The sequence below is a fragment of the Syngnathus acus genome, chromosome 8 (assembly GCF_901709675.1).
Source record: "Syngnathus acus chromosome 8, fSynAcu1.2, whole genome shotgun sequence".
NCBI classification, from domain to species: domain Eukaryota; kingdom Metazoa; phylum Chordata; class Actinopteri; order Syngnathiformes; family Syngnathidae; genus Syngnathus; species Syngnathus acus.
In genome coordinates, this window is record NC_051093.1 from 5264133 (window position 1) to 5281839 (window position 17707).

Here is a 17707-nt window from a genome sequence, read left to right on the forward strand (position 1 = left end):
ATCACGCCTGTCTTACTCAACAGCATTGTTCATTTGCTCAAAGGAAAGAAATGATGGGAAGCCGGGCATAGGGCAAGGCGAGTGACATTCGGGGTGTGGCGCTGACCAAGAATGTCTATTTGTAAGCTAGCTTGTCTGAGAAATGCCCCACGGGGATGTTTTTGGGGTCTGGGGGAGACTCGGGCGAGGGTTGACTTACAGCGGCCTCGAGAGACTTGGGTCTGTTTCCTGTCAGCCGTCCAGGATTCCTGGGTGGGAACTTTGGCTGAATCAGGCCCAGGAGACTGCGGCGACTGGGAAGACGGCCAGATTGCTGTTCAGCCGTTTTCCTTGCAGGATGTGACGTCAGACGCTCAAACCTGTAAGGGGAAGTCACGCATCAAATCAAGCAAACAACCTAATAGAATGAAATAACTTGATGCACGAAGATGTCAGGGGTAAAATATCTAAACATAATCGAGGGTGAAAATAATTTTTAAAAATTAAATATATTAATATATTATGTATACATACTCAAGTGTTTAATCAACTCTAAACAAATTATCAGTTAAATGAAGGACCGTAGGCGGCTCGGTGGGGCACTGGCTAGCACGTCCGCCTCACAGTACGGAGGGTGCGGGTTCGATTCCACCTCCGGCCCTCCCTGTGTGGAGTTTGCATGTTCTCCCCGTGTCCGCGTGGGTTTTCTCCAGGCCCTCCGGTTTCCTCCCACATCCCCAAAACATGCTTGGTAGGCTGATTGACCGCTCCAAATTGCCCCTAGGTGTGAGTGCGTGTGCGGATGGTTGTTCGTCTCTGTGTGCCCTGCGATTGGCTGGCGACCGGTTCAGGGTGTCCCCCGCCTACTGCCCGATGACAGCTGGGATAGGCTCCAGCAAGCCCGCGACCCCCGTGGGGATACAGCGGTACAGAAAATGGATGCATGGATGGATGAAGGACCGTGGATACATTTTCTTTGGATCAAACGCTTTATTATGAGCAGAAATCTAATGTTACGCTGCCACCTGGTGGTCGAGTCATGTACTACCTTCACGGTATAGAGTTAGGTCCTAACTGTTAGGATAAACTCAAGTAAAATCAGAAAATCTTTGATTGACCCGCGGGGTAAATTCAAGTGATAAAACAGTAAAGGATTGATAGATGGCTAAATAAACGAATAAATAAATAAAGCCGATGCTAAGGACGCCATGGACCCGAGAGGGCGCCACGATTCGAACATTAACCTTCAATATATGATCAAATAAGCGAAGAGGAGATGACCTGACACAATTGAGACACATTCTATCGGTTTTACATACTTGGCTTAAACGTGGGTTTCTTCTTTTTTTTATACTCTGTAATGAGTATGGGTTCCAAGCATGCTGTCGCAGATTTCGAACAAACAAAAACAACAATGAAGTCTATTATTTTGTAAAAATTGCCAAACAATGGTCTGTCCGTTTCCGCATGCTCCGTCGACTTCCGGGAGATAAAATAAAAAAAGGGGTGGACTCATGTTATATTAAAGTTAATGACTATTACACCATACCTAAAGCGACAAAATCTTAAAGAGTAGTTAATTTGTAATTAGTATAATTACATATCTAGTGTGTTTTAATCGAAAATTGTCCCTCTGTTGTTGACTAATGCGTCACTCCATTGTAGGTATCTTACCCATGGGGCTCTGCAGTGGTACGGTCCGAAACGCCCAGGTTTCCGCGCGAAAAGACGGCCCAGGCGCGCCAATTGCTTTTCTAGCGTCCATTCCACAACACGACCCATGCTAAGGCTGAGCTGCAACCCCGCTCTCACGCTCAGCCGCCTCTTTTAGATTGTTTTAAAGCCATTTTGTCTTCCGCTCTTAATCGTTGATTTTATCGCCTGCCAAGCGTGATGCCAGCCAAGACTTCCCTGTCGTTGCCAGAGGATGTCAGGAAAAGGTAGGCTGTAGTGAATAACCCGGATGCTAATTCTGCGTCGTGCTCCAACATTGCCACTTTATTTCGTTTTTTCGGGGGGAAGTCTTTATTTAATTTCTGTTGGGCTGTACCAAAAGCTCGACCGCTACCTCTTCACTGTTTTTGTTAGCATGTTGCCACTTGACCGTCGCGTTAGCATGCCTGTTAGCGCCGCAGCCTGTCAACGCGTGTGTGTGTGTGCGGGGATGAATTTGGCGCCACTACGAAGTCTCAGTGATAAACATAAGAGATGCTAACATGGCTAAACATCGTTCTGACCTCTTTTTTTTTCTTACCTTTCTTTAAAGGCTGCAGGTTCTGCATGGAGATGGGTCTTCAGACGAGGTGAGTTGGACTGTCAACCAATTTTATCGCAGGAGAACGCTAAACGTGGACAAATATGAAGCGCTCTTTTCAAACGTCTGCTCTCGGTTCCGGTAAAGCAACAGGTGTAAGCATTGATGTTAATTGGGGCTTCGTGTAATTGCCATACAAGTGGTCCTCGGGTTACGACGGGCTTCCGTTCTTACCGCGACGTAACTCTCATTTATATGCACTTATAAACTCTATAGATAATATTAGTCAATTCCATGGGTAGTGTTAGCCCTCTTCACATTCGTGCACTACAAAAATTATGAAATATTAATGTTTATCAATTTTAACAAGTGATTGTGTCAAACTTTTCTTGTTTACGGTGCTAAATAGTTGTTTAAATCCACCTCAAGGGTTATTAACTCATAAGTGAAGGTTTTAACTAATGTTTAGTTAGCATGAACAAAAGTTAGCCAGCCATATTTTGCTATTACACCAGGTTGACTTCCCTTTTTTGTTAACGTGGCACTCTCCACTTCATCTCTATTGCGTCCTCCTCGGCTGACAATTACATGTGGCTCGAGTGTCTGGCTTTATTGCTTATGTCCCTTAGGTGTCGCAGTGGAAAAGGTTATGACCTGTTTGTTTTCCTTTCGACTTGGCTTTTCCACTCTGCTTCCCTTTTCCCTCCACAATGCACCAACAACAATTTCGCACGGTCTACATGATTCATGTCGTTCCAGGACGTGAAGGAGAAGCTCAAGCTGGTGCAGGAATTTCTGCACGCCGACACGCAGGATGCCCTCGGCAGCCTCGAGGAAAAGATGAAAAGCTCAGAAATCTCCATGGTGACCCTCTCTCTCTCTCTTTTTTTTTTTTAATTTTGTCTACATTAAATACCTTAATTTAATCTCTCATGTCTTTGTTACCTTCTTTTAGGAAGACTACATCTCCAAAGTGAAGTCCCTGCTGGGAAAGGAGCTAAATCTGGAGAACGGCGAGGAGACCAACGGCAAAACAAACGGCCTCAGTAACGGCTCCCACAAAGACGAGGACGGCGGCATGGATGTGGAGGAGGAAGACGAGACCGTCAAATCACCCAGCGCACGAGGGAAAGGACGCAAGAGCAAGACTGATGCCAAAAGTTGGTTCAAAGCACTTTTCTCTACCCGCATCCTTTTTATAGCGTCAGTTATTTTTCATCTATTATTCTCGATTTTCCCCCTCAGAGTCTCCAGCCAGTTCCAGGGTGACGAGAAGCGGCGGCAAGCAAGCATCCATCATGTCCATGTTCCCCAAAATGTGCGTTAGTCCAACATAAATTCTTTACTGGCTTACTGTGGGCTCTTTGTATTGTATTTCTAGAAAGTATGATAATTTGAGCATGATCATTTGGATTTTTGAAAGAAATAAAATCCTCTTTTACAGTCAAAAGCGCAAGTCTGAAGACTTGAATGGCGAAGCCACAAATGGAGAAACTGAAGTGAAACAGGAAGATTGTGCCGAGGTGAGTCGTCTTCCTGCGGCTCACTTTTTCCACACTTCGCAGCCTAATAATTTTTTTTATTAACCCCCTCTTCAGAATGTGCCACAGTCCCAGGAGAAGCGTCTGAAAGTGGAGTCTGATGACAAGTAAGTTCCTCAAACACTTTGAAATGGCGCTTCCTTGAATTTGTCACTCTAACATACTTGATTTTGACAGAGCCGCAAGTCCCGAAGAAGCCAAGCCGGAGACCACGACAGTTTCTGCTGCAAAGGTAACATGTTGAGCAAAGACGTCAACACAACTCTCACTAGTTATCGAGCATCCAACGTGTTTGCATCAAGCTGTTGTGAAAAACCAAAATGATAAAAATGTGTAGCTTACATTTTCTGTGCTTTTCAGACTCCGCCTCCCAAATGTCCAGATTGCAGGCAATATTTGGACGACTCTGATCTCAAGTTCTTTCAAGGGGATCCAGACACTGCGGTGAGTGAGAGATTATTATTTTTTTCTTACCAAGAGTATTCCAATAATTTGGTCGCATCTTCAGCTGGACGAGCCCGAAATGCTGACTGACGAGCGGCTCTCCTTGTTTGACGCAAACGAGGACGGCTTCGAGAGCTACGAGGATCTGCCGCAACACAGGATCACAAACTTTAGGTTAAAAAAAAAAAAAGTATTTTTGACTTTCTACATTGGAACAAAAAAAACAAAACTCTTTTATTTTCCGCAGTATCTATGACAAGCACGGCCATCTTTGTCCCTTTGACGCCGGACTAATTGAGAGGAACGTGGAGCTCTACTTCAGTTGCGTTGTCAAACCAATCTATGATGACAACCCCTGCTTGGATGGTAAGGATCACGCTGGCATTGACATTTATGTAACTCAACGGACACTTGATTAGGCACACTTGCACGATCTTAAATGCACTCATAAAGCCGACGCAGAATAGTTGGAGTCAGTCTTACATTTAAAAATATCTGACGCTAACAGACTCTATTCCGCTGGCGTTACCTAATTAACTGATTCCTCTTGAGGTGGCGTTCCTGCCAAGAAGCTCGGGCCCATTAACGCCTGGTGGATTACTGGATTTGATGGAGGCGAAAAAGCGCTCATCGGGTTCACCACAGGTATTGACACTGTCTTTTTATTTCCCGTCCGATGGAGATGAACAATTTTTCTTCCCTCCCTCTCCAGCGTTTGCCGACTACATCCTGATGAATCCCAGCGAGGAGTACTCTTCCATCTTCGCACTGATGCAGGAGAAGATCTACATGAGCAAAATTGTGGTGGAGTTCCTCCAGAAGAATCCGGACGCCACTTATGAAGATCTTCTCAACAAGATTGAGGTGAGGATGAGGGTTCTGTAGAATTTATAGGCGGTCCCAAATTCTCTGCTATTATTAATTGGGCTTTTTTTTTTTTCTTTCTCTTCCCCGCCGCCGTCAGACCACGGTGCCGCCGCCGGGCCTCAACTTCAACTGCTTCACCGAGGACACGCTCCTGCGCCACGCCCAGTTCGTGGTGGAGCAGGTGGAAAGCTACGACGAGGCAGGCGACTCGGACGAGCAGCCCATCATCGTCACGCCCTGCATGCGTGACCTCATCAAGCTGGCCGGCGTCACGCTGGGCAAGAGGTACGACTTTGTTTTGGGGGCGAGGGGTGCTCCGCCTTTGGGGTTGCTTTTTAAGTTGCGACTCCTGCCGATTATTAAAGTTGTAGCTTTTCTTTCTGAAGAATTATTAGTGTCAAGTGCTCGCTAACGTCTGCCATTCCTCTGACATTTCCTTATGCAGCATGCTGCTGTACTGGTAGGTAGGCCGGAATGCATTAATGGCTTGTGTGATGGGGGGGAGAAAAAAATCCATGCTATTGTTTTGTATGGCTTCACATAGTAGTCGTTTATGTGCACTAGCCTCATTACGCCATCTGGTTTGTCATTCCAAGGCGCTCCGTGAGCTGAGTGGCGCAGTGCCGCGCCCACATAAATTTATTGTTAGCCAAGGCAACAAGGCCTTTCGCAAAAATATCGAGCCATTATCGCGCTAGAAAGCAACGTTTTGGAAAAAGCTCTTTGTATGGCGAAATAGCCTTTGAAGGAATAAATTGCGTCACGAGCACATGTAGCAGTCAGGAGGATGGAGTGTGTGATTTGCCTCCAAGGGTCAGGTTATCAGCCCAGTGTTGCCATGGCAACTAGTACATGGTCTTTGAATTTGGAGTCTGCCCCTTCTCGCATCACCGTTGTTTGTGTGACTGTTCAAATTATTTGGTGAAGCTCGGATTTGGAACCCTTTTTTTTTTTATGTGACCTCACAATACACAACAAAGAAAACAATCGCTGAGGCATACTGCTAGAAAATATTAAGAATAGTGACAAAAGAAGAAATAGATGCTAGACTAACTGTTAGCTTAGCTGCTAGCGACATTTCATTTGTAAACGCCTGTCATTGGGTGACATAACAAATACTTAACACAACCAGCTGCTGTCTGTGTCGACCATCAACATGACTCAAAAAAATATAATCAGTCTGCTACTCTTCATTCCGCAGCTTCACTGTGTCTCGCTTGTGTGGCGTTGCATGGCTGGACGCTTCTGACGATTGGGCCAATTGCTTCATCGTGTGACATTACATTCCACAACCACTAGGGGGTCCTAAATAACCAGTATTTGAACACAATTTCGATTTCAATCAGGCGAGCTGCCAGACGACAGGCCATCCGTCACCCCACCAAGATCGAGAAGGACAGCAAGGGTCCCACCAAAGCCACCACCACTAAGCTGGTCTACCTGATTTTTGACACCTTCTTCTCGGAGCAGCTGGAGAAGGACGACAAGGAGGCCATCGCCAAACGGCAGCGCTGCGGCGTCTGCGAGGTGAGGCTCGGCGGCCTGATTCCCCAGATGTATGTGGAAACCTTTACCATGGTCTTTTTCTTTTTTAAGGTTTGCCAATCTCCAGACTGTGGCAAGTGTGCCGCCTGCAAGGACATGATCAAATTTGGAGGAAGTGGCAAAAGCAAGCAGGCGTGTAAACAAAGAAGGTGAGCGTAAACACACGTTATCGATCTCACTTTTATCGCGTGTAGATGTTCAAGTTAGCGGCCCATCGTTAATCAATGTCTTCATCGATCCAGGTGCCCAAATCTGGCCGTGAAGGAGGCCGAGGATGACGAGAATATAGAGGAGGAAGATGTCCCGGTGAAGAGCAAGAAAGCATCTCGCGTGAAGACCAAGAAGCAGACTCAGTGCAAGCTGACGTGGGTCGGCGAGCCCATTAAGGTACGGGCCGCTTGACGCGCTCGAGTGTGTCGCATACGAGACTCGGTGCTCATCTTTTCGTTGCTTTCAGTGCGAGGGCAAAAAGCAGTACTACAAAAAGGTCCGTGTGAATGATGAAGAGCTGGAGGTCGGCGACTGTGTCTCTGTTTCTTCAGAGGATCCTTCCACTCCCTTGTACCTGGCTAGGTAAAATTTTTAACCCAAATTTAATTGACATGGCGTTAATGTGCCCAGGTGCCAAAAAAATGGCACTCAGCAGTTTTGTAGAGTTCGTTATAAAAACAAACCGTGATGAAATCATACCTCCAGTTCTGTTGCACATTGTGCGCATCTTGCCCACCAGGGGGCAGTAACCCAAAACTTTACAACTGACTCGTTAAACTGCAATAATTTAAGTTTGTCTTGTACGGAGGACCAAGAGTATATGTTGGCCTTGGGACTTGACATGTTTTCTTGTCCACCAGGATCACGGCAATGTGGGAGGACAACAACGGCAAGATGTTCCACGCCCACTGGTTCCTCCGCGGCACCCAAACGGTGCTCGGCGAGTCGTCCGATCCCCTGGAGCTGCTCTTGGTGGACGACTGCGAAGACATGTCTCTCAACTACATCCAAGGCAAAGTCAACGTCAGCTACAAGGCGCCCTCCAACAACTGGTTCATGGAGGTGAGTCCACCTGGCTGAGGAGTCTCCTCCTCTTCTCTCCTCACTGCTGCTTTTCGCGCATCAGGGCGGGATGGATGCCGACGTCAAGGTGATTGAAGACGACGGCAAAAGTTTCTTCTATCAGTTCTGGTACGACATGGACTTTGCCCGCTTTGAGACGCCGCCCAAGACCACGCCGTCAGAAGACTGCAAGTTCAAGTGAGTGCAAGCATTTACTTAACATTCCTCCACTCTAGTGTAGTCTCATCATTTCTTCATTTTGTCCAAATAGGTTCTGCTGCAGCTGCGTGAGGATTAAAGAGCGCGAGGAGCGGGAAACGCCTTGCGCCTTTGAGCCGCTGGATGAAGAGCATGACTCCAAGGCGCTCTACGCACTGGCCTGCTTCAGAGGAGAGCAGTTCAAAGTGGGAGACAGCGTCTACTTGCCTCCAGAGGCCTTCAACTTCAGGTGACCCACAAAATAAAGTTCTGATCATCACACTTGGCGGCGCAACATCATTGCTGACAGTCTTCTGTCTCCTGTCAGTGTGAAAGCAACCAGCCCGGTGAAGCGCTCCCACAGGAAAGAGGACGTGGACGAGGACTTGTACCCAGAATACTACAGGAAGTCCTCAGACTATATCAAAGGCTCCAACCAGGACGCCCCGGACCCGTTCCGCATCGGCCGCATCAAGGAGATCTTCTGTCACCGGCGCAGCAACGGCAAGGCTGACTCGGCGGAGGTCAAACTGCGACTATGCAAGTTCTACAGGTAACAGATTGATTGTTTGAATTTTCAAAGAAAGAAAAAAAACTAAAGTGACTCTTTCCTCTGTTAGACCGGAGAACACCCACAAGGGAGTGAAAGGCAGCTACCACACGGATGTCAATCAGCTCTACTGGAGCGACGAAGAGGTCACGGTCAGCATGGCCGACGTGCTGGGACGCTGTCACGTGGAATACGGAGAGGACCTCACAGAGTCGGTCCTAGAATATTCCAACGGAGGACCCGACCGCTTCTATTTCCTGGAGGTGCAGTCGAGTCAAATTTGCTGAGTCGGGATGAATTAACGCTTTGCTCACTCATTGAAAGCTCAAATTTCCACGGCCCCCTTTTAATTGTCTTTTTTCAGGCTTATAATGCCAAAACCAAAGGTTTTGAGGATCCTCCAAACCACGCTCGCTCTGCCACGTCCAAAGGCAAAGGAAAGGGCAAAGGAAAAGGTAATTTAAAAAAAAAAAAAAGAAAAGAAAATCAGCTAACATTTATTAGTTGGTGCTTTTTATTTTATTTTTTTATTTTTTTTTAACCCCAATCCAGTCAGTCTTATATTTTTATTTCCAAGGTAAAGGCAAAGGGAAGTCCTCCGCCCTTCAGGAACCAGCGGAGCAAATCACCGACGCGCAGACTCCCAAGGTGCATAAATATCGCACGCTGGACGTGTTCTCGGGCTGCGGTGGTCTCTCCGAGGGCTTCCACCAAGCTGGTACGAGCTCCCCCTCCCACCCACATGCTTAAATGTCCTGATCCGGGCAGGTTGGCGAACGTCCATTTTCATATTTTGAAGGCATTTCCGAGACTGAGTGGGCCGTGGAGATGTGGGAGCCGGCGGCGCAGGCCTTCCGGCTCAACAACCCGGGCACCACCGTCTTCACAGAGGACTGCAACGTATTGCTCAAGCTGGTCATGTCGGGCGAGAAGACAAACTCCCTGGGACAGAAGCTGCCGCAGAAAGGCGACGTGGAGATGCTCTGCGGTGGGCCACCCTGCCAAGGCTTCAGCGGCATGAATCGTTTCAACTCTCGCACCTACTCAAAGTTCAAGAACTCGCTGGTGGTCTCCTACCTCAGGTGCGACAAACCGGAAATGAAGCGACTTGGTCGATGAGTTGAGGGAATGGCTAACGTTTGGTGGGCTTGCAGTTACTGTGATTACTACAGACCAAAGTTCTTCCTGCTGGAGAATGTGAGGAACTTTGTGTCCTTCAAAAGCTCCATGGTCCTCAAGTTGACCCTGCGCTGTCTCGTCCGAATGGGATACCAGTGCACGTTTGGAGTCCTGCAGGTATTTATTATTTTTTTTATTGATTTTATTATTTTTACTTTATGGCAAATCGACACGGTCCCTTTGGAATCAGGCGGGTCAGTACGGCGTGGCCCAAACTCGCCGCCGAGCCATCATCCTGGCCGCCGCTCCCGGAGAGAAGTTGCCTCGCTATCCGGAGCCCCTGCATGTGTTCGCCCCCAGAGCCGTCTCCCTCAGCGTAGTGGTGGACGAGAGGAAATACGTCAGCAACGTCACGCGGTAAGTTTGCTCTCCACCCGTGCATGCGCTCATCACGTTGTGTTGTAACACGACGTCCTGCGTACAGCGGCAACGGCGGAATCTACAGAACCATCACCGTCCGAGACACCATGTCTGACCTGCCAGAGATTCGCAACGGCGCCGCGGCCTTGGAGATTTCCTATAACGGCGAGCCTCAGTCTTGGTTTCAGCGGCAGATCCGTGGCACGCAGTACCAGCCCATCCTCAGGGATCACGTCTGCAAGGTGAACCCTCACGCTGAGTCGCACATATCCTCCATTTTTACTTCATTTATTTATTTTTATTTGATTCTAGGACATGAGTGCTCTGGTGGAGGGCCGCATGCGCCACATTCCTTTGGCGCCCGGCTCCGATTGGAGAGACCTTCCCAATATCGAAGTGCGCCTGAAGGACGGCACCAAGACCAAGAAGCTGCGCTACACACACCCGGACAAGAAGAACGGACGTAGTGGCACGGGCGCGCTCAGAGGCGTCTGCACCTGTGCCGGAGGTACGCACATCCTCAAGTAGCTCTTTCATGAAGTCACTCGGATGCTAATTTTGTTTTGTGCGTGTGCGCCCATGCAGGGAAGCCTTGCGATTCAGCCGACCGACAGTTCAACACTCTGATCCCGTGGTGTCTGCCTCACACGGGAAACCGCCACAATCACTGGGCGGGGCTTTACGGGAGGCTGGAGTGGGACGGGTTCTTCAGCACTACCGTCACCAATCCTGAGCCCATGGGAAAACAGGTTAAGAAAATCTAAGCTCAGGCCAGGAAATTAATTGGACTTAAATTTCATTTTGATTTATTTTCACAGGGTCGCGTTCTGCACCCTGAGCAACACCGTGTGGTCAGCGTGAGGGAGTGCGCACGATCTCAGGGGTTCCCCGACACGTATCGCTTCTTCGGAAACGTCCTGGATAAACACAGACAGGTGAGCAACCACGCCAGCGCTTTGAGCCACAGTGGAGAAAGTCAACGTTAATCACCATGTTGTTGTCGGTGCCTGGCAGGTGGGCAACGCTGTGCCCCCGCCCCTCTCCAGAGCTATCGGGCTGGAGATTAAGAAGTGCGTCATTGAAAGGATGAAGGAAGAACAGACAGCAGGTAAACACCGCATTGTTAAAAAGTATCAAAGGAACAATTTAGTTCAAATGTTGCTTGTGTTTTCCTCCAGAGAACATCAAACAAGAGAAGATGGAGGTGTCTGATTAGTGTTCTCTTGGCAGCAAAACGTGGAGATGATTTTGTTAATTCATGGCTGGCACGGTTACCGGTCAGAATTTAAATGTGCTTTTAATGCCTGTTAACATGTTGGACAAATTGTATGTAGTTTTTATATGTAATATTTCAAATAAAGCTCTTATCACATCAATCAGGTGTCCAATTGGATATGCCAAAAGGTAAGCAGAGCTGCATTGAGTTAGCATTAGTGCCCCTTGAATGCTGTTGATACGGTGAGGTTTTTATTTCCATGATTGTTGTTTCAGCAAGGCAATAAATGTGCTGTGTTGACAAAAACTTTCACAAAAAGTGATAACAATGATCTTTATTTAGGTAACCAGCCATATTTGAGCACAGTGACAAAACATGGCCTTGTGATGGAATATCCTGAAGTCCTCAGTTGTTTGATGGTCTGCAAAGAGAAAATAATAGCGCTCACTTGTTTTGAATCTTTTAACACCCAAAGCAGTGTCAACTTACTTGGCCCATTCAACGTTGAGAATAAGATGATCATATCCAAATCCTGACACGGCCACAATGGCTCTGGCAGCATCCTCGCGACGGACAAAACTGATGAAAGCGAAGCCCTGCGACACGTGTGCACGTTTCATTTCATGTTCTGCTGCTTGTAGAAACTGCGAGGGTGTGACTACTCACCTTGGACTGCCCGGTGTTCTTGTCTTTGGCCAGGTAGATTCTGGAGATGGCGCCGAAGGGTCTGAAGAGCTCCTGCAGATCGGTCTCGCGTGTATCCTCCGACAGGTTGGTAACACGGATGGTGGCGTTGTCGTCGGCTACGCGTGTGTTGTGGGTTATTTACACACGTTTTGAGCCGTTTATTTTATTCTATCTGTAGCTTACCTCTGCGGTTGGGCTGCATGGACTCGCCTCTGCGTGTACTCCCGTCCCTCAGGCTGGGGGGCACGTATTTGCCAGTCTTGCTCTGTGCGGGCTGCGCGGGCTCTGGCTCGGCTGACAAAATGGATGACATTTTAAGAGTGGTTTATGGAAAATGTTAAACTGGCTAACTGCATTGGACTGATGACAAAAAACGTCTGTCTTCCATATGTTTTCACCCACGTTAAGGTCCAAATGAAGTTTACCAAAATATTTCTGGATGCCCTCGCAATACCTGAGCCGGGAGGCTTGTCCTTGTCGGAGGTAGACAGGCCGAGCTGCTCGGCCAGCTCCTTCTGCATGGGGCCCAGGGTGTCTTTGTAGGGACAGCGGGTGGTCCAATGGTCGCCTTTGCAGATACGACAAGACACGATCTTCTGTCCTTTCAGCTTGTTCATTGGGTCCTCATCTTGGTCTTGGGCATTCAGATCCTGCAGGAGGAGACACTCATCAGACGCGTTATGCAGAATTTCCTGAAAGCGGGAGTGGATCTTCACCTCTTTGCTAGAGATGAACGTCATGAAGACGTCATCACTGACGGTGGTGGTGGCCACATTTGGACCCGGGGCGTCGAACTCCGAGTTGCCGAATTTCTTCCAGTTCTGAAGGTGAGGAGGAAAAAAAACCTTCAGTCACATGTGCTTCATTTCAACTCAGTTCTGACCTGTTAAAAGCCCACCTTTCTTCTCGCCACAGCTTTGGAGGCTTTCCTGGTCTCTATCTTGATCGTCCGCACAATCTACAAATTATACGCATGTCACTTTTTGTTTAACTATGCCGGATAACATGTCTGATTTACCTTAAACTTCTTTCCATCGTCGTCGATTTTATACTCTGTAAGAGTTTTGATGTTTCCTTTGATGGTTTCCTTGGGAGGTGGAAGCGTTCCTGACAAAAGGACATTGGCAGTCCGACATTAACTTTATTACCAGTTTAAACTCCGACATTTCCTTAATAGTGTAACCCATAAATATTTTATAACTATGATACGAAAATACTTTAATAACATTGCTAATGCTTACAAATAGGTTTACTACATTGCATTACGTCACATCCCAGACCATATGTCTGCTTCTTTTCTGCTTGCGTCAAATGTACCACTTTCACTTTTAGTATTAAGACATGCATAAAGTTTATGCCGTAAAGGGGGAAAAAAATACACGCATAGCTCGGTGTCATGCACGTGGAAATGCTAGTCGCTTAGCTGGCAACGTCCTGCCGGCACAGTTACGATTGCGCGTACGACTAGCATGCTAACGATTCAAGCTAGTTTTACCTTCATCTACTTCCTCTTCTACTTGGTCGGCCCAGCTGGGCTTGGAGCTGAGGGGAAAATGGAGTAGGTTATTAAATTTGGAGTAAATAGAAATGAAGAGATTTTTAGATGAAAACTCACTCGTCGAACTCGATCGACGGCATCCCGTGTGTTCAGCTAGCTTAGCTACAGGACTGTAAAGACCGGAAGAGCGCGGTGCTAACTCTGACATCACTTCTGGTACTTGAAATAAAAAATAAAAGTTTCCAGGTCCTCGCTTTACGACGTAGTTATGTTCCTTTCAGTGCCGGTGTAACCCGAATGTTGGCGTTGGAGCAAAATATATGCTAATGACGCGTTTTTTACGAACGTGGTGTATAATAAGATCAAGCTTGAATTTGGGGTAATTTTAATTTGGAAAAAACACTTTATAATCCTTACATTCCTGCTTATTAGCCTATTGAATTAATGCTGTGATTCATGTTTCAGAAATACATAGCACTAGTTTGCAAGTATCCATTAAAACTGTACTTAAGCCAAGTTTTTACAATGCAAGAAAAAAACACTTTTTTTAAATAGATTTATTAGAAATGAACATTTCTATAATAGTACAGGGAATAATACAATAAACTTGTCCATCCTGCTTTCTCCAACAGTCAATGTAGCCGAGCCAAACATGCTCAGCCTTTTCCCTTCTTGCGTTTGAAGCCTTGCTTTGCACCTCCGCCGCTTTTCTTGTTAAACGGCGCTTTACTTTTCTTGCTCTTGGACTGAAACGCTTTACCATTATTTGTCTTTCCACTGAAAGTTCTCTTTCCTTCAAATTTGTTCTTGTTGCCAGATCTATTTTCCCCGGCGCTCTGTTTCTTTTTGAATGGCTTTCCTCCAGGTGACGACTTCTTTCCAAATGTTTTCTTTCCAACGAATTTCTTCTCCCGATCGCCAAATTTCTTTGCCGGTTTATCCTTGTAATGTCCGCCCGGGTTGCTTCCTTTGGTGCCTTTCTCTCGGCTGGACGCTTTATCAGCATAGGGCTTCCTCATCTTTTTGGCAGGTCCTCGAGATCCATCATTGCTTCTCCGCCTCTTGGCTCCAACGAACATATCTGAAGATGAAGGCTTTGGTAATATGCCGATTCAAAAACAAGCGCTTGCTATAGTGTAACTGTTACTAACCTTCATCCGGCTCTTCTCCCACAGCCTGCCTGTAGTACTCGGCCTCGTCGTCCGACTCCACCGCCGTTGCTGCTCGGTCGTCCTGCACGCCTGGATCCTCCACCTCGCTGTCTTTGTCCTCGTCACCTTGTTTCTTCGTGAGGCCCGCCAGGCTCTTTTTCCTGTTTGCAGGTAATATTCAAAAGCAGGTTACATAATAGTCAAAACCTATGGCTAACATTAGTGAAGTTCTGATCTCATCCTACTTGTGCTCCTCCTTTTGCAGTTTCTTCTGAGCCACGTTCTTCTCCTGCTTCTTCCGGCGCTCCTCTTTGGCCTTCATCTTATCCTCCTTCCTCTGTAGGATCTCCAGGATTTCCTCCTCTGTCTTGGAAACTGCGAGGAAAATGATCCTCAAATAAGTACATTCCTTTGGTTTCGCATCCACATGAAATATCTTTTGGTGCATCAGTAAGCGTTTACTTGTAGTGAAATCACAGATTTCATAAAGACATTGTCATCCTCTGCACCAAGACTGGCGGGCCGAGCCGGCCGGCGGGACTTACTTGTGGAGTGATACATGATGTTTCCCTCTGCCATGCCGTCTTGTATCTTGACCAGCTGCAGAGTCATGCGAGGTCCAATCTGCACATACAAAAGCTCTGAATTAGAAAAAAAAAAAAAAAAACACACAAAATGTGTTTTCTTCCAGCGTACCTCCGTCAAACGGATGGCGCTCTGCTCGGACGCCATGTTGCCGCGACCCGAGTACACCTGAGGCAGTTCGGTGATGTTGTGCTCGCCGTCCTGCTCGGCTTCGCTCTCCGAAAGGTTCGCCCCTCTGGCAACAATGATAACATGGATCAGATGAGGAATTTGTCCGTTCCTAATGTCTCCACTTACTTTATCATCAGCTCACTGATGTCCTCAAATTTGCACATGTTGGGGAACTTCTCCTGCATCAGCTTCTTGACGCCGCGGCTCATGCCTACCGGCACCACCTTCAGGCTGCTGCAAGGTAGGACAACAAGAAAGTTTTGATTGTTGGGTTTTTGAACATATCGGAAACATTGTCTGTGTTTCATGGTGGTGGGGAGGCCCGTCAGTACGTTTACTTTGAAAATGAATCACTGAGCAGTCAAGTTCAGAGTTTGTCATCATCTGGGCCGCCACACTTGCGCAAGAATAAATTACTCTGCCATTTATCCAATAGAAAATAAATATTACAATTGGGTCATCATTATGTTCCATTCTATACTTGTAACTTTGAATGTGTGTGGCTTTAAAAGGAGATCGTAAATCAACTTACTAGTGGCGAAACTCGATTTCCTGCGTCTCCTGGTTGTAGTTGAGCAGCACGCACCTCTTGATGGTGTTGAGGCTCACCTGGCGGGAAAGAAAACTTGTCATTTCTCACAAAAACTTAAAATCTGTACATTAAATGAGTACCAGGCTGACTAATCAGTAAGCGTTTACTTTTTAGAACTCTTCAAAGGAGAACTCGGAAGACTATACTGTCATCATTTTAGTCAGCATGGTTATAAACGGAAGGCTGTAAATACTGCCACAAGCCTGTTCGGGCGTCCTTAAATTAAAAATTCTCATCATACCTTGTGCACATTAATGGACGGGAACATGTTCTGGAACATGGTGGCCATCAATTTGATGTGCATGCCGTCGGATCCAAAGTTGTTGAGGATGAGTAGCGGGTGGTGCGTGAACTGTTGTCCGTGCATGCGGTGCTTCTTCAGTGACGAGACCACGTCTTTGACCAGAGTGTACTGCAAAGATGATAAGAATCGGCAATTGGTACCAATGCAAATTTAACACGAATTGAAAATTAACAGTCGAGTGCATCAGTGCGTTTACTTTGAAAAACATCACTTAGAAATCAAGTAGGAAAAAAAAAAGTGTCATCACTTGCACCCGTCCATATGTTCTTCTCATGTTTAGGGTACAAACAATATTTACCTTGAGCACTTTAAAATAGAGCATGGGCCCTTTGGGCAGTCGAGCCAGCCTCTGAAAATGACAAAAAATATGTTAGCATGCATTTATTTCTCCTTGGCACCAAACGTGCTTCTTGTGCTCTCACCATTGTGATGCTGCTTGGCGTCTTGCTGAAGATGATGAAGTGCGTCACTCCGATTGGTCCAGCTACAGTTACAAAGTCTTTCAACACATTCTTTTTCCGGACCTGGTTCAGGTGAGGATCATTTTGATTATTGACTGTGACAATGCGAAATGTAAGATATAGTAGTAGGTCAAACCTTTAATTGTTCCGCAGTGTAAGGGTCCATGACTCTCCTGACATCCATGATGAGCTGAGCCACGTTTTTCCCCACTTGACCCCGATGGAAGACAAACGAGTGGGGGACGGATCGGTATGACTCTTCAGCCACATGGTGGGCTTCTGCTCGAGACTTTTTCTGGTTCTTGGTCTTAAAAAAAAAAAAAAAAAAAAGTATTGTTACACATTGTAACGACGTTGTAGTGGCAAGGCCTGACAGACCACGCTTGATGTTTAAACAGTAGCACTACGTTCATTACAAACATCTAACTAAAATATTAACAATCAACACATGAAAAAAATCATGTCTTGTTTAGTACACAGATGCAATCTCAATAATGTCAGTTTACTTTCGGCCAACTCTGGAGCTAACATGCTAGCACATGGAAAAGAGGCTACTTACCTTTGATTTGCCCATGATTACGTGAATCGTAGTTTGAGTACAAATAAGTTACTTTACTCTTTAGTATACAAAACATATAGCGAGCAATCGACCATACTGGCTATGTTTTATTCAGTTTTAAACCGACTACACATAGAGCGTTAACGAGGCTTCCATCGCCATTCCGTCCACATGGTTCCAATGCGTATCACATACTAATATGTCCGTGTTTCCACTTGCGCGCTAGACTGACGTTCCTAGCTACGGTAAACCTAACGCTCAGCCAACTTTACCAATGCTGTGACCTTTTTGTCGTCGAAATAATGTGTTCATAGCCTTAATATAATATGCTCATACAGCCACCTAATGTAGTTTTAAATTAATTGTTTTTTGGTTTAAAGAAGTAATTAGTTGAGTGTTACGATAATAAGCTTCCGGGTAATGTGCAAAATGCAAATAAAAATACTTTACATATTTTTGCAAACCCGAATGTGGGGCCAGAACAATGTTAGCAATGACTATAAATACTTTATT

At 46.4% G+C, this 17707-nt stretch overlaps 4 protein-coding genes across 5 annotated transcripts in view; 1 reads left to right on the forward strand and 3 right to left on the reverse strand.

The window, feature by feature from the left end:
- LOC119125835 (hemicentin-2-like) overlaps positions 1–350 on the reverse strand; it is a 41400-nt gene extending 41050 nt beyond the window's left edge. The window contains exon 1 of the mRNA XM_037256746.1: positions 200–350. The gene's annotated coding sequence lies outside the window, so the exon portion shown is untranslated. The remainder of the gene's footprint in view (positions 1–199) is intronic.
- A 1347-nt stretch (positions 351–1697) lies between these two features.
- On the forward strand, positions 1698–11343 carry dnmt1 (DNA (cytosine-5-)-methyltransferase 1). 2 transcript variants are annotated; one of them, XM_037256692.1, is made up of 35 exons: positions 1698–1919; positions 2246–2282; positions 2993–3097; positions 3189–3393; positions 3479–3551; positions 3678–3756; positions 3832–3881; positions 3952–4006; positions 4135–4218; positions 4283–4392; positions 4466–4584; positions 4771–4863; positions 4931–5082; positions 5183–5370; positions 5531–5545; positions 6432–6612; positions 6682–6779; positions 6873–7017; positions 7088–7203; positions 7482–7683; positions 7748–7881; positions 7955–8131; positions 8210–8434; positions 8502–8694; positions 8796–8886; positions 9009–9149; positions 9231–9513; positions 9586–9727; positions 9801–9967; positions 10035–10212; positions 10283–10478; positions 10556–10719; positions 10789–10905; positions 10985–11078; positions 11149–11343. In XM_037256692.1, exons 1-35 carry the CDS (start codon positions 1873–1875, stop codon positions 11184–11186), a joined length of 4494 nt encoding a protein of 1497 aa, XP_037112587.1. In that variant the 5' UTR covers positions 1698–1872; the 3' UTR covers positions 11187–11343. The 2 variants fall into 2 exon arrangements, with proteins under 2 accessions (XP_037112587.1, XP_037112588.1); XM_037256693.1 differs by lacking the exon at positions 5531–5545 and having other exon boundaries at positions 1699–1919.
- Positions 11344–11493: 150 nt separating this feature from the next.
- eif3g (eukaryotic translation initiation factor 3, subunit G) lies at positions 11494–13579 on the reverse strand. Its single transcript, XM_037256882.1, has 10 exons — positions 13489–13579; positions 13369–13415; positions 12892–12980; positions 12772–12831; positions 12590–12694; positions 12328–12523; positions 12057–12167; positions 11853–11989; positions 11676–11782; positions 11494–11607 (listed from the first exon to the last, which is right to left on the reverse strand). The coding sequence occupies exons 1-10, from the start codon at positions 13509–13511 to the stop codon at positions 11592–11594; spliced, it is 891 nt and encodes a 296-aa protein (XP_037112777.1). The 5' UTR covers positions 13512–13579; the 3' UTR covers positions 11494–11591.
- Positions 13580–13914: 335 nt separating this feature from the next.
- Positions 13915–17394, reverse strand: ppan (peter pan homolog). The gene is made up of 12 exons (XM_037256786.1): positions 17195–17394; positions 16772–16942; positions 16597–16698; positions 16473–16523; positions 16112–16282; positions 15811–15887; positions 15405–15512; positions 15219–15342; positions 15068–15146; positions 14768–14897; positions 14523–14683; positions 13915–14452 (listed from the first exon to the last, which is right to left on the reverse strand). Exons 1-12 carry the CDS (start codon positions 17207–17209, stop codon positions 14028–14030), a joined length of 1614 nt encoding a protein of 537 aa, XP_037112681.1. The 5' UTR covers positions 17210–17394; the 3' UTR covers positions 13915–14027.
- Between the last annotated feature and the right edge of the window lie 313 nt (positions 17395–17707).